General features: G+C 38.8%; 1 protein-coding gene across 2 annotated transcripts in view; it reads left to right on the top strand.

The window, feature by feature from the left end:
- RPRD1A (regulation of nuclear pre-mRNA domain containing 1A) overlaps positions 1-5,169 on the top strand; it is a 76,765-nt gene extending 71,596 nt beyond the window's left edge. Inside the window, exons 7-8 of one of the 2 annotated variants that reach the window (XM_008979716.4) lie at positions 1,699-1,897; positions 4,402-5,169. In XM_008979716.4, coding sequence (XP_008977964.1) covers positions 1,699-1,848 — 150 coding nt within the window. In that variant the 3' untranslated portion in view covers positions 1,849-1,897; positions 4,402-5,169. Of the gene's footprint in view, positions 1-1,698 lie in introns of both variants that reach the window. The other variant, XM_035270888.3, reaches the window with a different exon arrangement.
- The last annotated feature ends 14,659 nt before the right edge of the window (positions 5,170-19,828 follow it).

Here is a 19,828-nt window from a genome sequence, read left to right as displayed (position 1 = left end):
CTCAACCAGGGGAGGGAGGAGGGGCATGCCATCTTGTGAGTGGACACATTAGAATCATAGGAGGAGATAGTGTGCTATGATGGAAAATATAGAAAATCAGGTTCAGTATACGTATATTTTTACTAAGACCACAAAAAGTAAAGTTTGACAAAATCTTGGCTCATGGAAGATGTGCAGAAGAGTAGAGAAGGGAGGGGCAAAATGATTGAGAAGCACTGTTGTAGATTGTTTATATAAACCAAAGTGGCTTATATTCTTCTCTTGGTTTTAGCTAGAACTTACCTGTGAGTTATAAAGCCTAAATCTTTATTTGTAGCTCAGAATACTATAATCACATTTCCAAGTGCCTACTAGAAATCCTGTGGATAACTCACACTTAACATGCTTAAAACTGAACCGCGTATCTTTCTCCAAAGGAGTTTGTGCCCCTGTCTTTGCTCTCTCAGATAATAGCCCAGTACCCACCTGCTTATGAAGCCTCAACCCTCATTATTCCTCACAGCAGAACCACAGCCAATTCCTGCTGATTTTTCTTTCTAAACGTTTTAGTCTTTTAAATTAAGATATTACATACATAATGTAGTTTATAAAGGACATTGCTCTATCCTTACTACGTTTGGTTTGGTTCAGGCCCAAGTCCTTTCTTTCCTGGAGAATTGCAGTAAGCTCCTAGCTGAGTTTCTGGCTTAGATGTTTCCTCATCTGTGCACTCTCTAGGATGGTCCTCTCTGGACTTACCTGTGACCACATTTGGAAAGAGCATGAGTCTCCCTGCTTTGTGCCATGCACTGTGGTAATAGTGAATTGCCATGGACGTATCTATTTTACTGCCTGCTACTTCCTTCAAACCAAATTTGAGTCAGGACCCTGAAACTGAGATAGGTATAGTGGGAAGCTTTCCTCTGAGTGATACCCTGCTCTGGGTGCTGAGCTTTTGGAGAAGGGGAGGGGTGCAACAGCCTGAGGTTGTCTCACTTGCCTCTTCTGCTATGGAGCCACTTCCTCATGAGTCGGGGGTGAGGCTTATCAGGGCCCCAGTATTCTCAGTCCTCCACGTATAAGGAAGAACTTCTGATCTGAGAGTAGGGGCTGGGCAGAAGTGGAGATTCCCCAGGCTCTTACCTGCTCTAGCTCAGGAATTAGCTTCAGCACCGGGTAGCTTGGGGTAGGATGAGAGGTGCTCTTTCTGGGAATAAAGCCCTCCCATTGGAAGTTGCAGGGAGAGTGATCCTGTGTTCTTGGCTGCAGCAGCCTGGAGTGGAGCCTCCTTGCTTAGATGAGAGGGCACAGGAAGGGAGCAATCCTGCTTCAAACACCGCAGACTCTTGCCATTCTTACTGAGTTTTCATAAATGTTCTTGCCAAATTTTAGTTAAGGTTTGTGAAAATAAATACGTAATTTTTCTTGCCCAAACTTAAGAATACCTGAACATCTTGTATGTCAGGGTTAAGCATATTAATATGTTAATCTTCTTTCTACAGGTGTGAAGCAGCAGCTAAAGATTGTGGTTTTTCTTAATGATAATACTTTACCTGGTGATATATTTCCAAAGCTCATCTTTTGATGCTAAAACTCACACTATAATTTTTTTTTAATTTGGCATTAACTGAGTATAGTACCTAATATTAACGTAGGTCATTATTAGCTAAGAAGTTCTTTCAATCTGTGAATGCTAATGAAAGTGGTTTGATGTTACAGGAATACAAGCGCAAGCTAGCCAGAGTTTCCCTGGTGCGCAAAGAACTCAGGTCCCGGATCCAGAGCCTGCCAGACTTATCTCGATTGCCCAATGTCACTGGCAGCCACATGCACCTGCCCTTTGCGGGAGACATCTACAGTGAAGACTGATGGGCCAGCCTCTTTCCAGGTCCCAGGACTTTGCAAGAGATGGAGACAGGTTAGGTGGATAGTCCTGTAGTGTTATTTTTGTATATTGTTAAGAGAGAAACACTAACAAAAGGAATGACAAGTAATTTATAAAATTGTTTAAAATGTTGGTTTGTTTACTATTTTATTGGTAAATTAACATGACTTAGTTTGAACAAAGTGATAATTTGTGTGTATTAATAAGCTCACAAATAGTGATTATTTTCAAAAGATCTTTTTGTAAATTTTCTTTTGATCCAGGGCCTTGTGAGAAATTCCATGTTTCTATTTCTTCAGGTATTTTCAGTTTTTCTTTATTTTCTTCAGCATCTAATCACTGAATACTATGTAATTCCTAAAGGGGAAGAATTAATCAGTAGTTGATTGAGATTTTATTATGGTATAGTTAGGACTTGATTGTAGAGGGACTAAATGTTCCAACATAATCTTCACCCCTCTCCCCAAACAAAATATCAATTCTGTGTCTCTACATGCCTTTGATTCCCTGTTGGAAATTTAACATTAAACGTGGATGTCACCTTGAGGGGCAGATGAAAGTCTACAGAACTGTTCCTTAATAGCATTGCAAAAGTTCCATTCCAACTGCCAGTGTAGTTGGATTTATTTTTTAGGATTTTTAAAGTGTTAAGTAGTGATTCCCTTGATTAAGCTGTTTGTAATTATTTGAGTAGATTCATAATGAAAATGCTTTGGAAATACCAATTTTGACATTCTAACGAGGACAACTTTGGTTCTGGAATTGGTTTCTACTAGTCAAATCAGTCTCCTTTTAACATAATTGATCCCTTTAACAAAAAGCCATCTAAGGGACTAAAAGACACATGAAATAATGATACTTTTATTATTCCCTTACTCATATAACTTTTAAAAATAGTATTTTTAACTCTAATAACTCAAGAACACAATGTTCGTTAATGTTCAGCAAAGTAGCCTGAGACATTTTAAATGTCTCCTTAAGGTTTTTGAATGACTGTATATTTGGCAATTAAGCAGTGCCACACTACAGGGTAGATATGGTAAATTTTATATTTGTATATTTACAATTAGCAAAACAAATGTACTTTTACGTTTTATTTCTAACCCTGCGTGTTAGAGCAGTTGCATGCTCTCCTGCCTTTTAAATCACATTGTTAAGCTGTGGATTTGTACTCAGTAATGACTTAGGATAAATTTTTTTTTTAATTCATTGCTTTACATAGGAGACATTTTTCTTTTTGTAAGTAGATTCAAATTAGATAGTCAATAAAACATCTTTAAAATCCCACAAGCCAGTTATGTCTCACTAGTGTGAATGGCTTCACTGTTTCTTTCTCAGTATTAGAAATTTTAGTTAAAATGAATTATGTATGAAGAAGGCAGACATTTATTTTTAATAGCCAAGTAGTTCTGCAAATAGTTCTTTTAACAATTTGACCTCTCTCCAAAACAGAGACACATAGAGGTAGTGCCAATCCATGCACTACTACTACTAATATTCCAAAGTTTTTTAGTCAGCTTTCGGGACTTGAGGGTGCATTTTCTCACAGGAAAAATAGTAGTTAGGTTCCCTAACACTACCACTGATAGCTCACCTGGGAACTGAATCCACTTAACCACAAACTTGTAACGTGGTTCACAGGTTACTAATCGTATATCCTGACCAGCATTTGTAACACCGCTCTCACTAGGACACAGCGCACAGCAGCCACACTCACACACTGGGATGTCTGCCTGTGCTGTGTACCTCTATCTGTAGGTGTAGGAAATGGAAGAAAAAGATTCAGTGAAGTGGGGAGGTGACAAATGCACAATTATGAAACCTGGTTGTACATGCTATGAATACTAATGTTAGTTTTTATTGTTGTTAATGTGAAAGCAAAAACTTGTATGTTAACTTATTTTCAATATCTTGACCTTATTTATGATCTGCTAAAGTGTGATTTATCCATTCAAAATATATATTTTTTTCCATTTAAAACTAATTTATAAACTATGTACTCCTGGGAAGATTTGAAATCTTTTAGAAGTTTGTTGAAATATTTTCACCATTTCAGACAGACTTCTGACTTAGATACTGATTTTAATGCCAGTATCTGCTCTAAATATTTATGATTAAAAATGCATTATTTTTTTAAAGAGCTTGATGAGATTTGTGATAAGTGATAGTACTCAAGATCCTGAATCCCACCCCTCGACCAAACCTCCATGAACTTCAGTTGTTGGTTAACTTATTAACTGAAAACAGACAGTACAGTCTGGTTTAGAAGTCATCTTTTCAGCCTTATGATAGTTAACCTGGTAAGCCTTAGCAGGAAACATTTTTCCTAAAAGGAAGACTTCATTTTCTCAAGAAATGGGGTTAGTTGGGGGTATTACAATACCAAATTCTAAATCATGAGCATTTTTTTCACTGTGTACCTGAGGCAAATCATGCATCTTTGAGTGCAGTTTGGTCTGGCCTCTCAAGAGAAAAGCATGACGTCATAGGGCTACTATGGTTTGAATGGATACCATCACTCTTTTCTCCACATACAGTGCAGAGAGCTGTCTGGAGTGGCAATCTGAACAGATTCCCGGGCGCTCCTTCTCTCCTTCCATCACTACAGTAAGTAAAAGGACCATAGAGGGGAACCAGGAATCAGAGAATCAGCTGTGCTCAGTAGCCAACCTCCCTGTCTTGGAAAACCATTCCAGATGCAGCTATTTTGGTATCTCGTCTCACATGCACTCTGAATCAGGGTTTTTCTATAAGAAATCTTTCAGAATCAGACCTGGGCATCTTGATTTGCAAAATTAAAATAACAAAACTAAGTCGTCAATTACCACTGTAGATGAGCAACTCATCTTTTTAAAGTATAGTTACTGAACTGATTCTGAGAAATCTTTAGAGAGAAAAAAAACAATACAAATTAACTAATTGGGAAAGTTAGAATGTCCTTTCTGAATTTTTCATTTAAAAAATTACATTATATGAAATAACATAAAGCTACTAAACTGCTTTGTATTCTATTAAGAAATAGCTCCTAAAGATGTAGTCTTGTTTCAGTTGTTACACTATATCAAAGCCTAAAGTATAAGCCCAATTCTTCTCTGTATAGAAAGGAAACATTGTGTTACTTAATGAATTATTTATACAGGGCATTTGTTGCCAACTGTTATTCCAGCCATCCACACAGGAGTCTGTTCTGAGGTGGCAATAGCACATGGGAAGATGAACTTTCCTTGTTTGTTTACCCGTTTTTCTTTGGCTGTATCTGATGACAGTATAAGATGTTCTTAATAAAGTTTTATGTTCTTTTTGAAGAATGTGTAGGTTGTTTTGTGAATCTGATTCATTGGATATAGGGTGCGAAGGGGAAAGATTAATGGACTGGGAGGGAAGCAGAGTACTGGAAGTAAGTATGATGTTACGATAGAGACTGCTGAAGGAGATTTACTTGGCCAGGAGTTACCAAACTTGAACGAACATCAGAATTACCTAGAGCGAGCTCCTAGAGCAAGCTTGTCCAACCTGTGGTCTGTATACAACCCATGACAGCTTTGAGTGCAGTGCAACACAAATTTGTAAACTAAAACATTATGAGATTTTTTTTCAGCTTATTAGCTATTGTTAGTGTATTTTATGTGTGGCCCAAGACAATTCTTCCAGTGTGGCCCAGGGAAGCCAAAAGATTGGACACCCCTGACCTAGAGGACTTACAAACTATAGAGAGTTGGGCCCCACTCCCAGAGCTTCTGATTCAGTACGTCTGGGGTACAGCTTGATGGTTTATGTTCAAACAACTTGATGCTGATGCCACGGGGGACCACATTCTGACAACCACTGCTCTAAACAAATTCCAGTTAATAAGATAATCAAGTATGGGTTTTACAGTTCATTATGTAGCAAGTTCCTCATGGGAAAAGTGTAAGACCACATATTCTTTTGTGGTCCACTTCTTAGCAGTGCTTTATTAATTGCTTTTGATTCAATTGGTACTTTCAACTTGCTGGAACCCATGGCCTTTCACCACTCCTTGAATTTAAGGCAAAATTGAAAATACTAATCTGTGAGAATCTCCAGGGCAGGGTTTGCCAAACTTCTTTGATAAACTCAGTTGGAGCATTTACAGAAAGGATACAAACCTACTGAGGCAAAATTTTCTCTGATTCTTACCATCTAGAAAGTTGGGGAGATGTAGTCCTCTGGCCAGCACCCCTGGTTCTCTACTCCTGGGTGGCATCTGGTCTCTCTGTCTGAATTCAGATACTTCCCATTCCCATCCACTTTTTTTGTCTCTGCAATAGTAGATTTTATACAGTAGAACCATAGCCAGAGATTATTTCAGAAGATTTGGGATAGATCCAGAAGTCTGCATTGTAAGCTGCCCAGATGATTCTAATGCAGATAGTTCATAGACTGCACTTTGAGAAACATGACCTACAAAGCAATGTATGGTCCATAACATATAATAATGGTAGCTCACACATATATGGTACTTACTGTGCACCAGGAACTGCTCTAAGCACCTCACATATCCTTTGTGGTAAATACGCTCATTATTCCACTTTTATATCTGGGCAATGAAAATAATGTAAGTTCTCTCTGACTGTGAACGAGTCAGATGGTGAGGAGGAGATTCAAACATGGCTACAGGTTTGACTCTAAGCTGGTGCTCCTTAACCACTACAAGATGCTGCCTCTTACATTGGTACATTGTGTTGCAGCTCTGCTATCACCAAGTCTACATTTTGCATAACATTTCATGTCATAGTGAAATTAACATTATCCAAGTATTCAAACTAAAAAGCAACATGTCAGCTACAAGCACTACTGAAGGATGGGGGCTTGTGGGAGGATGTTATACTCACCTTTTTTTTTTTTTTAGTTAAAATGTACATTGCAGTATATACATATGATAAATTTTAACCATTTTTAAATGTACTCTAGCATTAAGTACATTGACATTATTGTGCAGCAGTCACCACCATCCATGTCTCGAACTTTTTCATCTTCCCCATCTGCAACTCGACCCTGTGAACAGTAACTCCTCACACCACCCTTTTCCCCACCAGCCCCCGGCAACAACTGCTCTCCTTCTGTCTCTGTGGATCTGACTTCTTTAGGTACCTCATATAAATTGAGTTATAAAATATTTGTTATTTTTAGGACTGACTTATATACCATGTTTTGTTCACTCATCCATTGATGGATACTTGCATTTGCTTCCACCTTATGGCTGTTTATGAATAAAGCTACAATGAATGTCAGTGTACAAATATCTGTTTGAATCCCTACTTTCATTTCCAATTGTTTTTTCAAAGCAATTATTTGTATTCACATCAACAAAGCAGAGTTAGAGTGAACTATTGCTAGGGATATTCCAGATAACATATTTCTTCTAAGCCAGCAGGTTTATTAGGCCAGCAGCATTAGCTTCAGTTGGGGACTTGTTAAAATTGCAAATTCTTGGGTCCCCAGACTTACACAATCAGAAAATCTGAGGCTGGGGTCCAGGAATCTATCTTTTTACCTAGCCCTCTAGGTAATTACAGTGTCCACTTAAGTTCCAGGTCCGTTTTTGGAACCACTGTTACAGGCATCCAACACGTTACCTCAAATAGACTTCTTCTCACATATGGCAAACTTTTAGAGGGAGGAAAATGACTTTCTGTTCCAACAAAAGCAATTGTAATAGCAGGCCTTCCTGACAAGCCAAAAAATGCTTTTCATCTGCCTTATTTTTAACTTTACATGTGCAGGATGTGCAGGTTTGTTACATGGGTAAATGTGTGCCATGGTTGTTTGCTGCACCTATCAACCCATCACCCAGGTATTAAGCCCTGCATGCATTAGCTATTTCCTGATGTTCTCCCTCCTCATCTGCCTTATTTTAAGCTTAAGAACCCCACTCTCTACCTAGGCAAATTCCTCTGTATTTTCTTATTTCATTTCTCTGTCTAGCACAGTTCTTATAATTCTTCTGAGGGTGGCAGAGTGAAAGAGAAACAGAAATGCAGTTTGGGATCTGACCATAAGAGACTCAGTAGCCCTTAGTATAACTACACCACCACAGGTTTTTATGATGATGTAAAAAATGGAAACTATATTTTAATGTCTCCGATAAATGGATCACAGACTAATTTGCAATTAATTGTAGAATTATACATATTTGAATTCTGTGCTTCATGGAAAAGGTATAAAACTGAAATTTTGAATTAATATAAATGATATTGTGATTGTTTGGTTAGTTTTATCATCTTTTTTTTTTTTAATAGAGTTAGGGGTCTTGCTGTGTTGACCAGGCTGGTCCCAAACTCTGGCCTCAAGTGATCTTCTTGCCTTAGCCACCCAAATTGCTGGGATTACAGGTGTGAGACACCACACCAAGCCAGTTTTATCATCTTTTTAAAGTCCTATTTCTTTGTTCAGTGAAGGAAATTTCATGTTACTTAATGGAAATACAAGGTAAGTGAGATATTTTTAAGAGGTTTATCATACATTAAAGCATGACTTTTTTCAAAATACTGTGACTATTTATCTATTGTCTTTTTTTTTCTAGCTCTTATTTTTCCTATAAAAATACAAGATTAGCAAAGTGCCCGTGATACTGTTTGATTCTTTTAGAGGTATTTTTCTCTTTTCATTATACTGCCATCAGGTGAGAAGTGGTGCCTTGGTTGTGGTTTTGTGATTTGAATTGCTAGGCTGAAGCAGGAATGTGCTAAACTGAGGGAAGTTAAAGTCTGTTTTCATTCTGCATTCTGAGCTGGTGTTTGTGTGCTGCAGGACCCCTGGTGAGCTTCATGTCAAATTCCTTGTATCCCTATCTAGATAATAGCTGTGGGTGCCCAAGTTACAGGCAGATGTCATCGGTGCTTAGCATTCTCCATGTTTGAGTTTCTACTCTCTTCATGTCTTGGCTAGCATGACGAAGAAAGATTGCAACTTCTTTCTAGTTTCTGTCTCTTTGATTTCGAATTTTATATCCATTGATGGAATACAGCAGTTATAGTTTTGGTAAAATTTTATACCAGTAGCATAAAGCACCATCTTTTTCTACTTGGGCCTAATTTTCCCACCAGGAACCAATAAGCTAACTGCTAGTGGTGAACTTACTGATTGGTTAAAATATAATTTTAACCAGTTTTTGCAGTATGGCATAAAGCTGTGGGTTCGAAAAATCTTTTTTTTAAGGGGATTTTTTAAAGAATACCACTTAGAAACAGAAAACAATTTTTTTTAAATATAAGGAAAGTGTTTTCAGAGTATGAATTTTTAAAAGCTCTATATTAATATTTAGCTTATAAGTTCTTATAAAGTAAAATGATTTCTTTTTTAGATAACCCAGGGGAATATTTAAGTAATTTTATTTTCAGCTGTTTAATTGTCATCGATGAAATAAAATATTCATTCGATATATTTTTGGTAGTTAATAACCTTTGAGTATTGTAATGAGGTTAGATACAATGACGATATTTACCAAGTATTTGTTTTCTTTCATTTTACAAATTGTAAATACTTTTATTAAAGAAAGTTATAGCCATCATTATACATAATTTGGTTGAAATATTCTTCAGTTTCATTTTATTTTGGACTCTGATTTGGCTTCCATCTTTGTTTATTGCTTATAATTTATATTACTTGGAACATGTTCCTCTTACTTGTCAACACAGCAAGACCCCCAACTCTATATTTAAAAAATGATGGAAGAGGAAACAGGATGGCCGAATAGACACAACTCCAATGCACAACGCCCAGTGAGAGAGACGCAGAAATCGAGAGATCTCCTAGCTCCAACCAAGGTACCAGGTGCATTTCAACAGGTCTGGTTGGACAGTGAGCAAAGCCCAGACAGGGCAGACCAAGGCGGGGAGGGGTACTGCCTCACGCAGAAAGTGACCAGTGAGTCAGAGGCTACCCCTCTGGCACCCCGGTCCAGATACAGTGCTTCCCCCAAAGCCTCAGCAATCCACAGAACAGGGGATCTTTACCAGTCAAGTGCCAGGAATTACAAGTGCAGAGCTGAATAATAATCCAGGATGGTGTCTGGATGGTGTCCTGGATTGTAGCACAGATCTAAGCAAACGCATAAACCCATAAGCCAACTGGGAGAGCCTGCGGAACGAGCTATTGTCCCCAAGAGAGGGAGCTGAAAGCAGGAAGACAGACAGAGAAACTGGGTGGCCTCTCTCCCATGACCGGAGAGAGAGGTAGCTGAAAGTGGGGAGACAGACCACGTGGCAGGGTGGGTCCCTACCCTGCCCCACAAACCCCAGAGTGCTGAAGTACTAAGTATAGTGGGTTACATAGCCAGTGCCTCAGTCTGAGCTGAACCCTGAATGATCCAGCTCTGTGGAGGAAAGGCACAACCCACCATAAAGAGGCAGGACTAGGCTTCATGTTTTAACAACACAGGAAGCCTACATAGCAATGGGACGATCTTCTTGACAACCCAGCAGCAACTCCAGGTCAGCGGAAGAGGCAGGCCTAACCTCCCAGTGTAAACAAAAAAGACACAGGAAGCCTACCTGAAGGAGTCCCTAGAAACCCAGTAGCACCTCGACAGGCAGACAAGCAACCTTATCAAGCAGCTCCCTGAGATCAGAGCTAGATAAATCCATGAAGATGGGAAAAAACCAGCGCAAAAAAGATGAAACCATCAAAGACCAGAATGCCTCTTCTCCTTCAGGGGATCACAGCTCCTCGTCAACATGGGAACATAACATGACTGAGAAAGACTGTGACAAATTGACAGGAACAGGCTTCAGAGATGGGTAATAACAAACTTTTCTGAGCTAAAGGAAAACATCCTAACCCATTGCAAAGAAACTAAAAACCTTGAGAAATGGTTAGATGAAATGCTAACTAGAATAACCAGCTTAGAGAAGAACATAAACAACTTGATGGAGTTGAAAAACAGCACGAGAACTACATGAAGCAAACACAAGTTTTAATAGCCGAATCAATCAAGCAGAAGAAAGGATATCAGAGATTGAAAATCAACTCAATGAAATAAAAAGAGAAGGCAAGACGAGAAAAAAGAGTGAAGTGAAATGAACAAAGCCTCCAAGAAGTATCGGATTATGTGAAAAGACCTAATCTACTCTTGATTGGTGTACCTGAATACGACGGGGAGAATGAATCCAAGCTAGAAAACACGCTCCAGGATATTATCCAGGAGAACTTACCCAGCCTAGCAAGGCAGTCCAACATTCAAATCCAAGAAATACAGAGAACTCCACAAAGGTATTCCTCAAGAAGAGCAACCCCAAGGCACATAATTGTCAGATTCACCAGGATTGAAATTAAGGAAAAAATGCTAAGTGCAGCCAGAGAAAAAGGTCAGGTCACCCACAGAGGAAAGCCAGTCAGACTCACGGTGGATCTCTCAGCAGAAACCCTACAAGCCAGAAGAGAGTGGGGGCCAATATTCAACATCCTTAAAGAAAAGACCTTTCAACCCAGAATCTCATATCCAGCCAAACTAAGCTTCATAAGTGAAGGAGAAATAAAATCCCTTACAGACAAGCAACTACTGAAAGATTTCATCACCACCAGATCTGCTTTACAAGAACTCCTGAAAGAAACACTAAACACAGAAAGGAACAAGTACCAGCCACTGCAAAAGTACACCAAATGGCAAAGACCTAAAATGTAATGAAGAAACTGAGTCAACTAACGGGCAAGAAAACCAGCCAGTAACAAAATGGCAGGATCAAATTCACACATAACAGTATTAACATGGAATGTAAACATCCAAAACACCCCAATCAAAAGACACAGACTGGCAAACCAGATAAAAATTCAAGCCCCATTGGTGTGCTGTATTCAGGAAACCCACCTTACGTACAGAGACACACACAGACTCAAAATAAAGGGATGAAAGATTTACCAAGCAAATGGAGAACCAAAAAAAAGCAGGGGTTGCCATCCTAGTCTCTGATAAAATGGACTTCAAACCAACAAAGATCAAAAGAGACAAAGAAGGGCATTACATAATGGTAAAAGGACCAATCCAAGAAGAGCTAACTATCCTAAATATATACGCACCCAACACAGGAGCACCCAGATAGATAAAGCAAGTTCTTAATGACCTAAAATAAGATTTGGAGTCCACACAATAATAGTGGAAGACTTCAACACTCCACTGTCAATATTAAACAGATCAACGAGACAGAAAATTAAGAAGGACATCCAGGAGCTGGAATGCAGAGCTGGACCAAACAGACCTAATAGACATATACAGACAGCTATACCCCAAATTCACAGAATATACATTCTCCTCAGCACCACATCATACTTACTCTAAAATTGACCACATAATTGGAAGCAAATCATTCCTCAGCAAATGCAAAAGAACAGAAATCATAACAAACATTCTATCAGACCACAGCACAATTAGATTAGAACTCAGGACTAAGAAACTCAAATCTGCACAACTACTTGGAAACTGAACAACTTGCTTCTGAATGTTGACTGGATAACAATGAAATGAAGGCAGAAATAAAGACGTTCTTCAAAACCATTCGGAAAGAAGACACAACTTACCAGAATCTCTGGAACACCTTTAAAGCAGTGTCAACAGGAAATTTATAGCAGTAAATGCCCACATGAGAAACAAGGAAAGATCTAAAATTGACACCCTATCATCAAAATTGAAAGAGCTAGAGGAGCAAGATCAAAACAACTCAAAAGCTAGTAGAAGACAAGAAATAAGTAAGATCAGAGCTGAACTGAAGGAGATAGAGACACAAAAATCCCTTCAAAAAAATCAATAAATCCAGGAGCTGGCTTCTTGAAGAGATCAACAAAATAGACCACTAGCCAGACTAATTAAAAAAAAAAAGAGAAGAATCAAATAAATGCAATAAAAAATGATAAAGGTGATATCACCACTGATTCCACAGAAATACAAACTACCATCAGATATTACTACAAACGACTCTGCACAAAAACCAGTAAATCTGGAAGAAATGGATAAATTCCTGGACACTTGCACTCTACAAAGACTTAACCAGGAAGAAGTAGAAACCCTGAATAGACCAATAACAAGGGCTGAAGTTGAGGCAGCAATCAAGTAGCCTACCAACCGAAAAAGTGCAGGTCCACATGGGTTCACAGCCAAATTCTACCAGACGTACAAAGAGGAGCTAGTACCACTCCTTCTGAAACTATACCAAACAATACAAAAAGAGGGAATCCTCCCTAACTCATTTTATGAGACCAACATCATCCTGATACCAAAACCAGGCAGAGACTCAACTAAAAAAGAAAACTTCAGGCCAATATCCATAATGAACACAGATGCAAAAATCTTCAATAAAATATTGGCAAACCTAATGCAACAGCATATCAAAAAGATTATTCATCACGATCAAATAGGCTCCATCCCGGGGATGCAAGGCTGGTTCAACATATGCAAGTCCATAAATGTAATCCACCACATAAACAGAACCAAAGACAAAAACCCACATGATTATCTCAATAGATGTAGAGAAGGCTTTTGACAAGATTCAGCAGCTTCATGCTAAAAACTCTCAACTAGGTATCAACAGAACATATCATAAAATAATAAAAGCAATTTATGACAAACCCATCTCAGTATCATACTGAACAGGCAAAAGCTGGAAGCATTCCTTCTGAAGTCAGGCACTAGACAAGGATGCCCTCTTTCACCACTCCTACTCAATATATTGGAATTTCTAGCCAGAGCAATCAGGCAAGAAAAAGAAATAAAGTGTATTCATTTAGGAAAGGAAGTCAAACTGTCTCTATTTGCAGACAATCTGATTGTATATTTAGAAGACCCCATCATCTCAGCCCCAAATCTCCTCAAACTGGTAAGCAACTTCAGCAACGTCTCATACAAAATCAATGTGCAGAAATCACAAGCATGCCTACATACCAATAACAGACAAACAGCCAAATCAAGAACAAACTCCCATTCACAATTGGTACAAAGAGAATAAAATACCTAGAATAAAACTAACAAAGGATATAAAGGACCTCTTCAAGGAGAACTACAAACCACTGCTCAATGAAATAAGAGAGGACACAAACAGATGGAAGAACATTCCATGTTCATGGTTAGGAAAAATCAATATCCTGAAAATGGCCATACTACCCAAAGTAATTTATAGACTCAGTGCTATCCCCATCAAGCTACCAATGACCTTCTTCACAGAACTCAAACCACTTTAAACTTCATATGGAGCCACAAGAGAGCCCGCATAGCTAAGACAATCCTAAGCAGAAGGAACAAACCCAGAGACATCGCACTGCCAGACTTCAAACTACACTACACGGCTACAGTAGTCAAAACAGCATGGTACTGGTACCAAAACAGAGACATAGACCAATGGAACAGAACAGAGGCCTTGGAAGCAACACCACACATCTACAACCATCTGATCTTTGACAAACCTGACAAAAACAAGCAATGGGGAAAGGACTCCATGTTTAATAAATGGTGTTGGGAAAACTGGCTAGCCATGTGCAGAAAGGAGAAACTGGAACCCTTCCTGTCACCTTACACTAAAATTAACTCCAGATGGATTAAAGATTTAAACATAAAACCTAACACCATAAAAACCCTAGAAGAAAACGGAGGCAAAACCATCCAGGACACAGGCATAGGCAAGGACTTCATGACTAAAACACCAAAAGCAATGGCAACAGAAGCCACGATAGACAAATGGGATCTAATTAAACCTCAGAGCTTCTGTACAGCAAAAGAAACCATCACTAGAGCGAACAAAAGAATGGGAAAAAATTTTTGCAATCTACCCATCTGACAAGGGCTAATTTACAGAATCTACAAAGAACTATAACAGATATACAAGAAAAAAAACAAATCCATTCAAAAGTGGGGGAAGGATATGAACAGACACTTCTCAAAAGAAGACATATATGAGGCCAAATAACATGAAAAAATGCTCATCATCACTGGTCAGAGGAATGCAAATCAAGGCCAGGCGTGGTAGCTCACGCCTATAATCCCAGCACTTTGGGAGGCCGAGGCGGGTGGATCACGAAGTCAAGAGATCGAGACCATCCTGGTCAACAAGGTGAAACCCCGTCTCTACTAAAAATACAAAAATTAGCTGGGCATGGTGGTGCGCACCTGTAGTCCCAGCTACTTGGGAGGCTGAGGCAGGAGAATTGCTCGAACCCAGGAGGCAGAGGTTGCGGTGAACCGAGATCGCACCATTGCACTCCAGTCTGGGTAACGAGCAAAACTCCGTCTCAAAAAAAAAAAAAGAAATGCAAATCAAAACCACATTGAGGTATCATCTCATGCCAGTTAGAATGGCGATCATTAAAAAATCTGGAGACAACAGATGCTGGAGAAGATGTGAAGAAATAGGGACACTCTTATACTGTTGGTGGGAGTGTAAATTGGTTCAACCATTGTGGAAGACCGTGTGGCAATTCCTTGAGGATCTAGAAATAGAAATTCCATTTGACCCAGCAATCCCATTACTGGGTATATACCCAAAGGAATATAAAGCGTCCTATTATAAAGATACATGCACACATATGTTCATTGTGGCCCTGTGTGTAATAGCAAAGACCTGGAACCAACCCAAATGCCTATCAGTGATAAACTGGACAAAGAAAATGTGGCACATATACACCATGGAATACTACACAGCCATACAAAACGATGAGTTCATGTCCTTTGTAGGGACTTGAATGAATCTGGAAACTATCATTCTCATCAAACTGACACAAGAGCAGAAAACCAAACACCCCATGTTCTCACTCATAGGTGGGTGTTGAACAATGAGAACATGTGGACTCAGGGAGAGGAGCATCACATACTGGGGGGACTGGGGAAAGGACAGCAGAGTGTGGGGAGGGATAATATGGGGAGAAATACTGGATATAGATGAAGGGGGAATAGAGGCAGCAAACCACCTGGTTATGTATGCACCTGTGCAACAACCCTGCATGACCTGCCCATGTACCCTAGAACCTAAAGCAAAATAAAATTTTTAAAAAATGATAAAACTAACCAAACAATACCTATACAACTGAATTTTTAGACATACCTGAATAAACTTAATGGCTCTGAGTCACAATATCATTTATATTAATTCAAAATTTCAGTTGTATAACTTTTCCATGAAGTACAGAATTCAAATACATGTATAATTCTACAATTCATTGCAATTTCTACTTTAGTCCATGATCCATTTATCAGAGACATTAAAATATAGTTTGCTTTTTTTATGTTACTGTTGAACAGTAAGAGGAACATGTTCCAAATAATATAGTTTCATAGTGAACAGTAAGAGGAACATGTTGAGTTTGTAGTTTCTTAAGAATATCCATTGCAGAATTCTTCCTCAGCTTTGCAGCATTTTATGGACCTAAGTTACTTAGTACATTGTGTGGATTTAGATAGCTTCTGTAAGCACTTTAGAATTTCTTCATTCTGCACTAGAAGTCTCATTTGTTTTTTAAATACATTAAAGATGCATAGACTTCTTTGTATGCTACTTAATGAAATTAAAATACTATTTTACATCTTCTAAAAATCCTCCACACAGTGTACTTTTGTTTTCCAAAGGATAAAATGGAAACACCACTTGAATTGTTTGCAGATGTGTTCAGATTTTTTTAAAAATCTTACTAGACATGCATACCATCTGAACTTATCAATAAAAGCCAGCAAAATTTAGTTATAAGCTCAAAATTGTAGCATCTTCAGTTCTGTTTACTTTGAACAATAATGTATCAAAGAACTCTACAAGTTTGCATTGTATCTGAATCCATGCCATCGTCCCTTCAGAGAAGGGTGACAATTAAAAGGACTTTTAAAAGTTTTTTTAAAAAAACCTGTATCAACACACTGATGAATTAAATGAAAATTAAACAAAATGAGACAGTATATATAAAGGAGCTCCTACTGACCAAGACGTAACAACTTGAGCATCAAAATGGAAAATACAAGTTGTAATTAATTAAAACAAGTATTTTGCTGTTTCTATCATAACATTTTTAAAAGAAAAATAGAGGTTTTCTTTTCAAATAACTAATATATACAAATTTATTTTTATTTTGAAAACATTTCATTGTAAGTTTAATGTCAGGACAGAGAGAAGTGTATTGTTCATGTTCTAGATGAGTTACTTATACCCTGGGGTTACAGCCCTCACAGAGCTCACAAACTGGGAGGCACACATTCTGGAGACTCAGCAAACTCCTGTGTGAGAGCTGTGCTAGGGTGAGTACAGGGCTCCTCAGAAGTGCATTCTTCAAGACACATCTGACTCAGATTTGTGATCAGAGCTATGAGTATTTCTCTGTGTTACACAGCAATAAATATTTTTCTAAAAGAAAAAAAGTGCTAAGAGGATGGATCCTCTGTAGCAACAGGCTGAAGATGAGAAGGCAGGGCTATTGCATATACCATAGTCCTGAATAAGAGGGATGGAATCCCCTGGTGAATAAGAGGAAGACTGCCTATTATAACTGAACAGGAATGAGAAAATGAGAGAACACAACTTTAAAGCAATGTCTGAAATGTGCAATTGTATTTTGAGACCCAGTTAATTCACTGGTACTGCTCCTCTTAGATATGATCCACTTGGGAACATTACTGGCGAGTTCTAAAATCTGAGCAAAGGTCAAATTAGAAGTTACCCTTGTGTAAAAGGCCCAAAGGGCTGTGGTGAGGGGAGAAATAGTGTACACTTAAGAACTAGGGTATGTCAAAGATGATTTTGGCCTCCAGATTGTCATCAACTCTGTCATCCCAGAGTTATTCGTGTCACTAACAAAGCACATCAGTTTTTGTCCCCTCTTGCCCTTTTCCCAGTCATTCCTGTTGGCTTATTTTTCTAATAGGGTTCTGCTTACCCCATCCATCCCCTTCTGGCTGGTGAGGGCCTCCTTTTCCTCCTCATGATAGCAGCCTTTAACTTAGGCTTGCTGGTCCACAGGGACAGTGGTACTCTAGTCACATATTCCAGGTTCCACAGCCCATGACTAGGAAAGCAGCCCAGGGCTAAGTTGAGCTGTCTTCAGGAAGCACTGCTGTAGCCAGTAGGACGCAGAAGCATGTGGGAAGCCCTATGGCAATACGGTGGAGGCCCAGGAAAGCCATGAAATTAGAGCTGCTCAAAGTCTGAGCCTATGTTGCACCTCTGCTGCTTCTCTTTACAGGACTTGTTTTCAATGTGTAGAATTTTGGTTTTGGTGTGTACAGAGTTGTACAACAATGTTCACTATCTAATCCCAGAATATTTTCATCACCCTAAAAAGAAATCCCATACTTATTAGGAGTTGCTCCCCATTCTCCCTATTCCTCTGGCAACCGCTTGTCTATTTCTATGTATTTTCCTATTCTGAACATTCCATATAAATGGAATCACACAGCCGGGCATGGTGGCTTACTCCTGTAATCCAAGCATTTTGGGAGGCTGAGGCGGATGGATCATCTGAGGTCAGGAGTTCAAGACCAGCCTGGTCAATATAGTGAAACCCTGTCTCTACTAAAAATACAAAAAATTAGCTGGGCCTGGTGACAGGTGCCTATATCCCAGCTACTAGGGAAGCTAAGGCAGGAGAATTGCTTGAACCCAGGACATTGCAGTGACTCAAAATCACGCCATTGCACTCCAGCCTGGGCCACAAGAGTGAAACTCCATCTCAAAAACAAAAAATGTTATCATGCCATATGTGGTCTTTGGTGTCTGGCTTCTTGCAATTAATATGTTTTCAAGGGTCATTCATGTCCTAGCATGTATCAGTAATTCTTTTATGGCTGAATATTACCATTCCACATATGGAAAACCCATTTTGTTTATTCAACAGTTGCTGGACATTCAAACAACATTCTTTTAGCTATTTTGAAATTTCCATTTTATGCATATTATAAGCACTACTGCCATGAACATTCATATATAGGTTTTCGTGTGGACATGTTTTCAGTTCTCTTGGGCATACGCCTGAGTGGAATTTTTGGGTCATATGGTAACTCTGTTTACGTTTTGAGGAACTGCCAAACTTCCAAAGTGACTCCACCGTTTTACAATCTTAGGAGCAATGTGTGATGGTTCCAATTTCTTCACATCTTCACTTGTACTGTGGTTGTGAGTCAGCCTAGTAGGTATGAAGTATCTTTTCATATGTTCATTAGCTATGTTGGAGAACCGTGTTCAGATTCTGACCATCTTTTGTCTTTTTATTATTTAATTTTAAGAGTTCTTTATAATTCTGGATATAGATCCCTTAACAGATATAAATGCTTCTCAATTTAGGAAGGGTTATGTCCTGGTAAACCCATCGTAATGTTAAAAAATCTCAAGTTGATAAGTAGGAGACTATATCTAATTTGCAAATGTTTTCTCCCATTCAGGGGCTTTTTCACTCTCTTTATGATGTCCTTTGAACAGAGCACACAAGTCTTTAATTTTGATGAAGTCCAACTTACCTGTTTATTTTTCTTGTTGTTGCTTGTACTTTTGGTGTCCTATCTAAGAAACCACTGCATATTCCAGGGTTGATTTACTCCTGTATCTTCTAAAGGTTTTATAGTTTTATCTCCACACTTCAACTTTTAAATATTCCCTTTAGAAATGCCCAGACCTTTCTGCCAAACAGAAAAGTCAAAAATATGTGGTGTCCTTCACTTGCAACTGAAGTAATGTAAACAACTTTCCACCTAAGAGTTCCTATCTTTACTACTTTTTACCTACTTTGCAATCGTGCTCAGAAAGACCTTAGTTCTTAGTTGAGAGGACAGGTAGAACTCATTAAATGTAGTGTAGGACTATCTTGTGCTATGTGCTGGGCAACAAACTAGGTGCTGGGGGTACAAGTGAGACCATTCAGGTCTGCAAAGAGCTCACAGGCAGTTGGTAATGATCAGAAACAAACTACAGGGTCACCAGAACTGTGATTAGTGGCCCCTCATAATGCAGTGCGGTTGGGTGGAGGGCAGTCTCCAAAGTGAGTCCTAAAGGAAAA

The sequence above is a fragment of the Callithrix jacchus genome, chromosome 13 (genome assembly GCF_049354715.1).
Source record: "Callithrix jacchus isolate 240 chromosome 13, calJac240_pri, whole genome shotgun sequence".
In the NCBI taxonomy this organism is placed as follows: domain Eukaryota; kingdom Metazoa; phylum Chordata; class Mammalia; order Primates; family Cebidae; genus Callithrix; species Callithrix jacchus.
The sequence above is the reverse complement of the archived record's forward strand: the minus strand, read 5'-3'. Positions and strand labels throughout refer to the sequence as shown.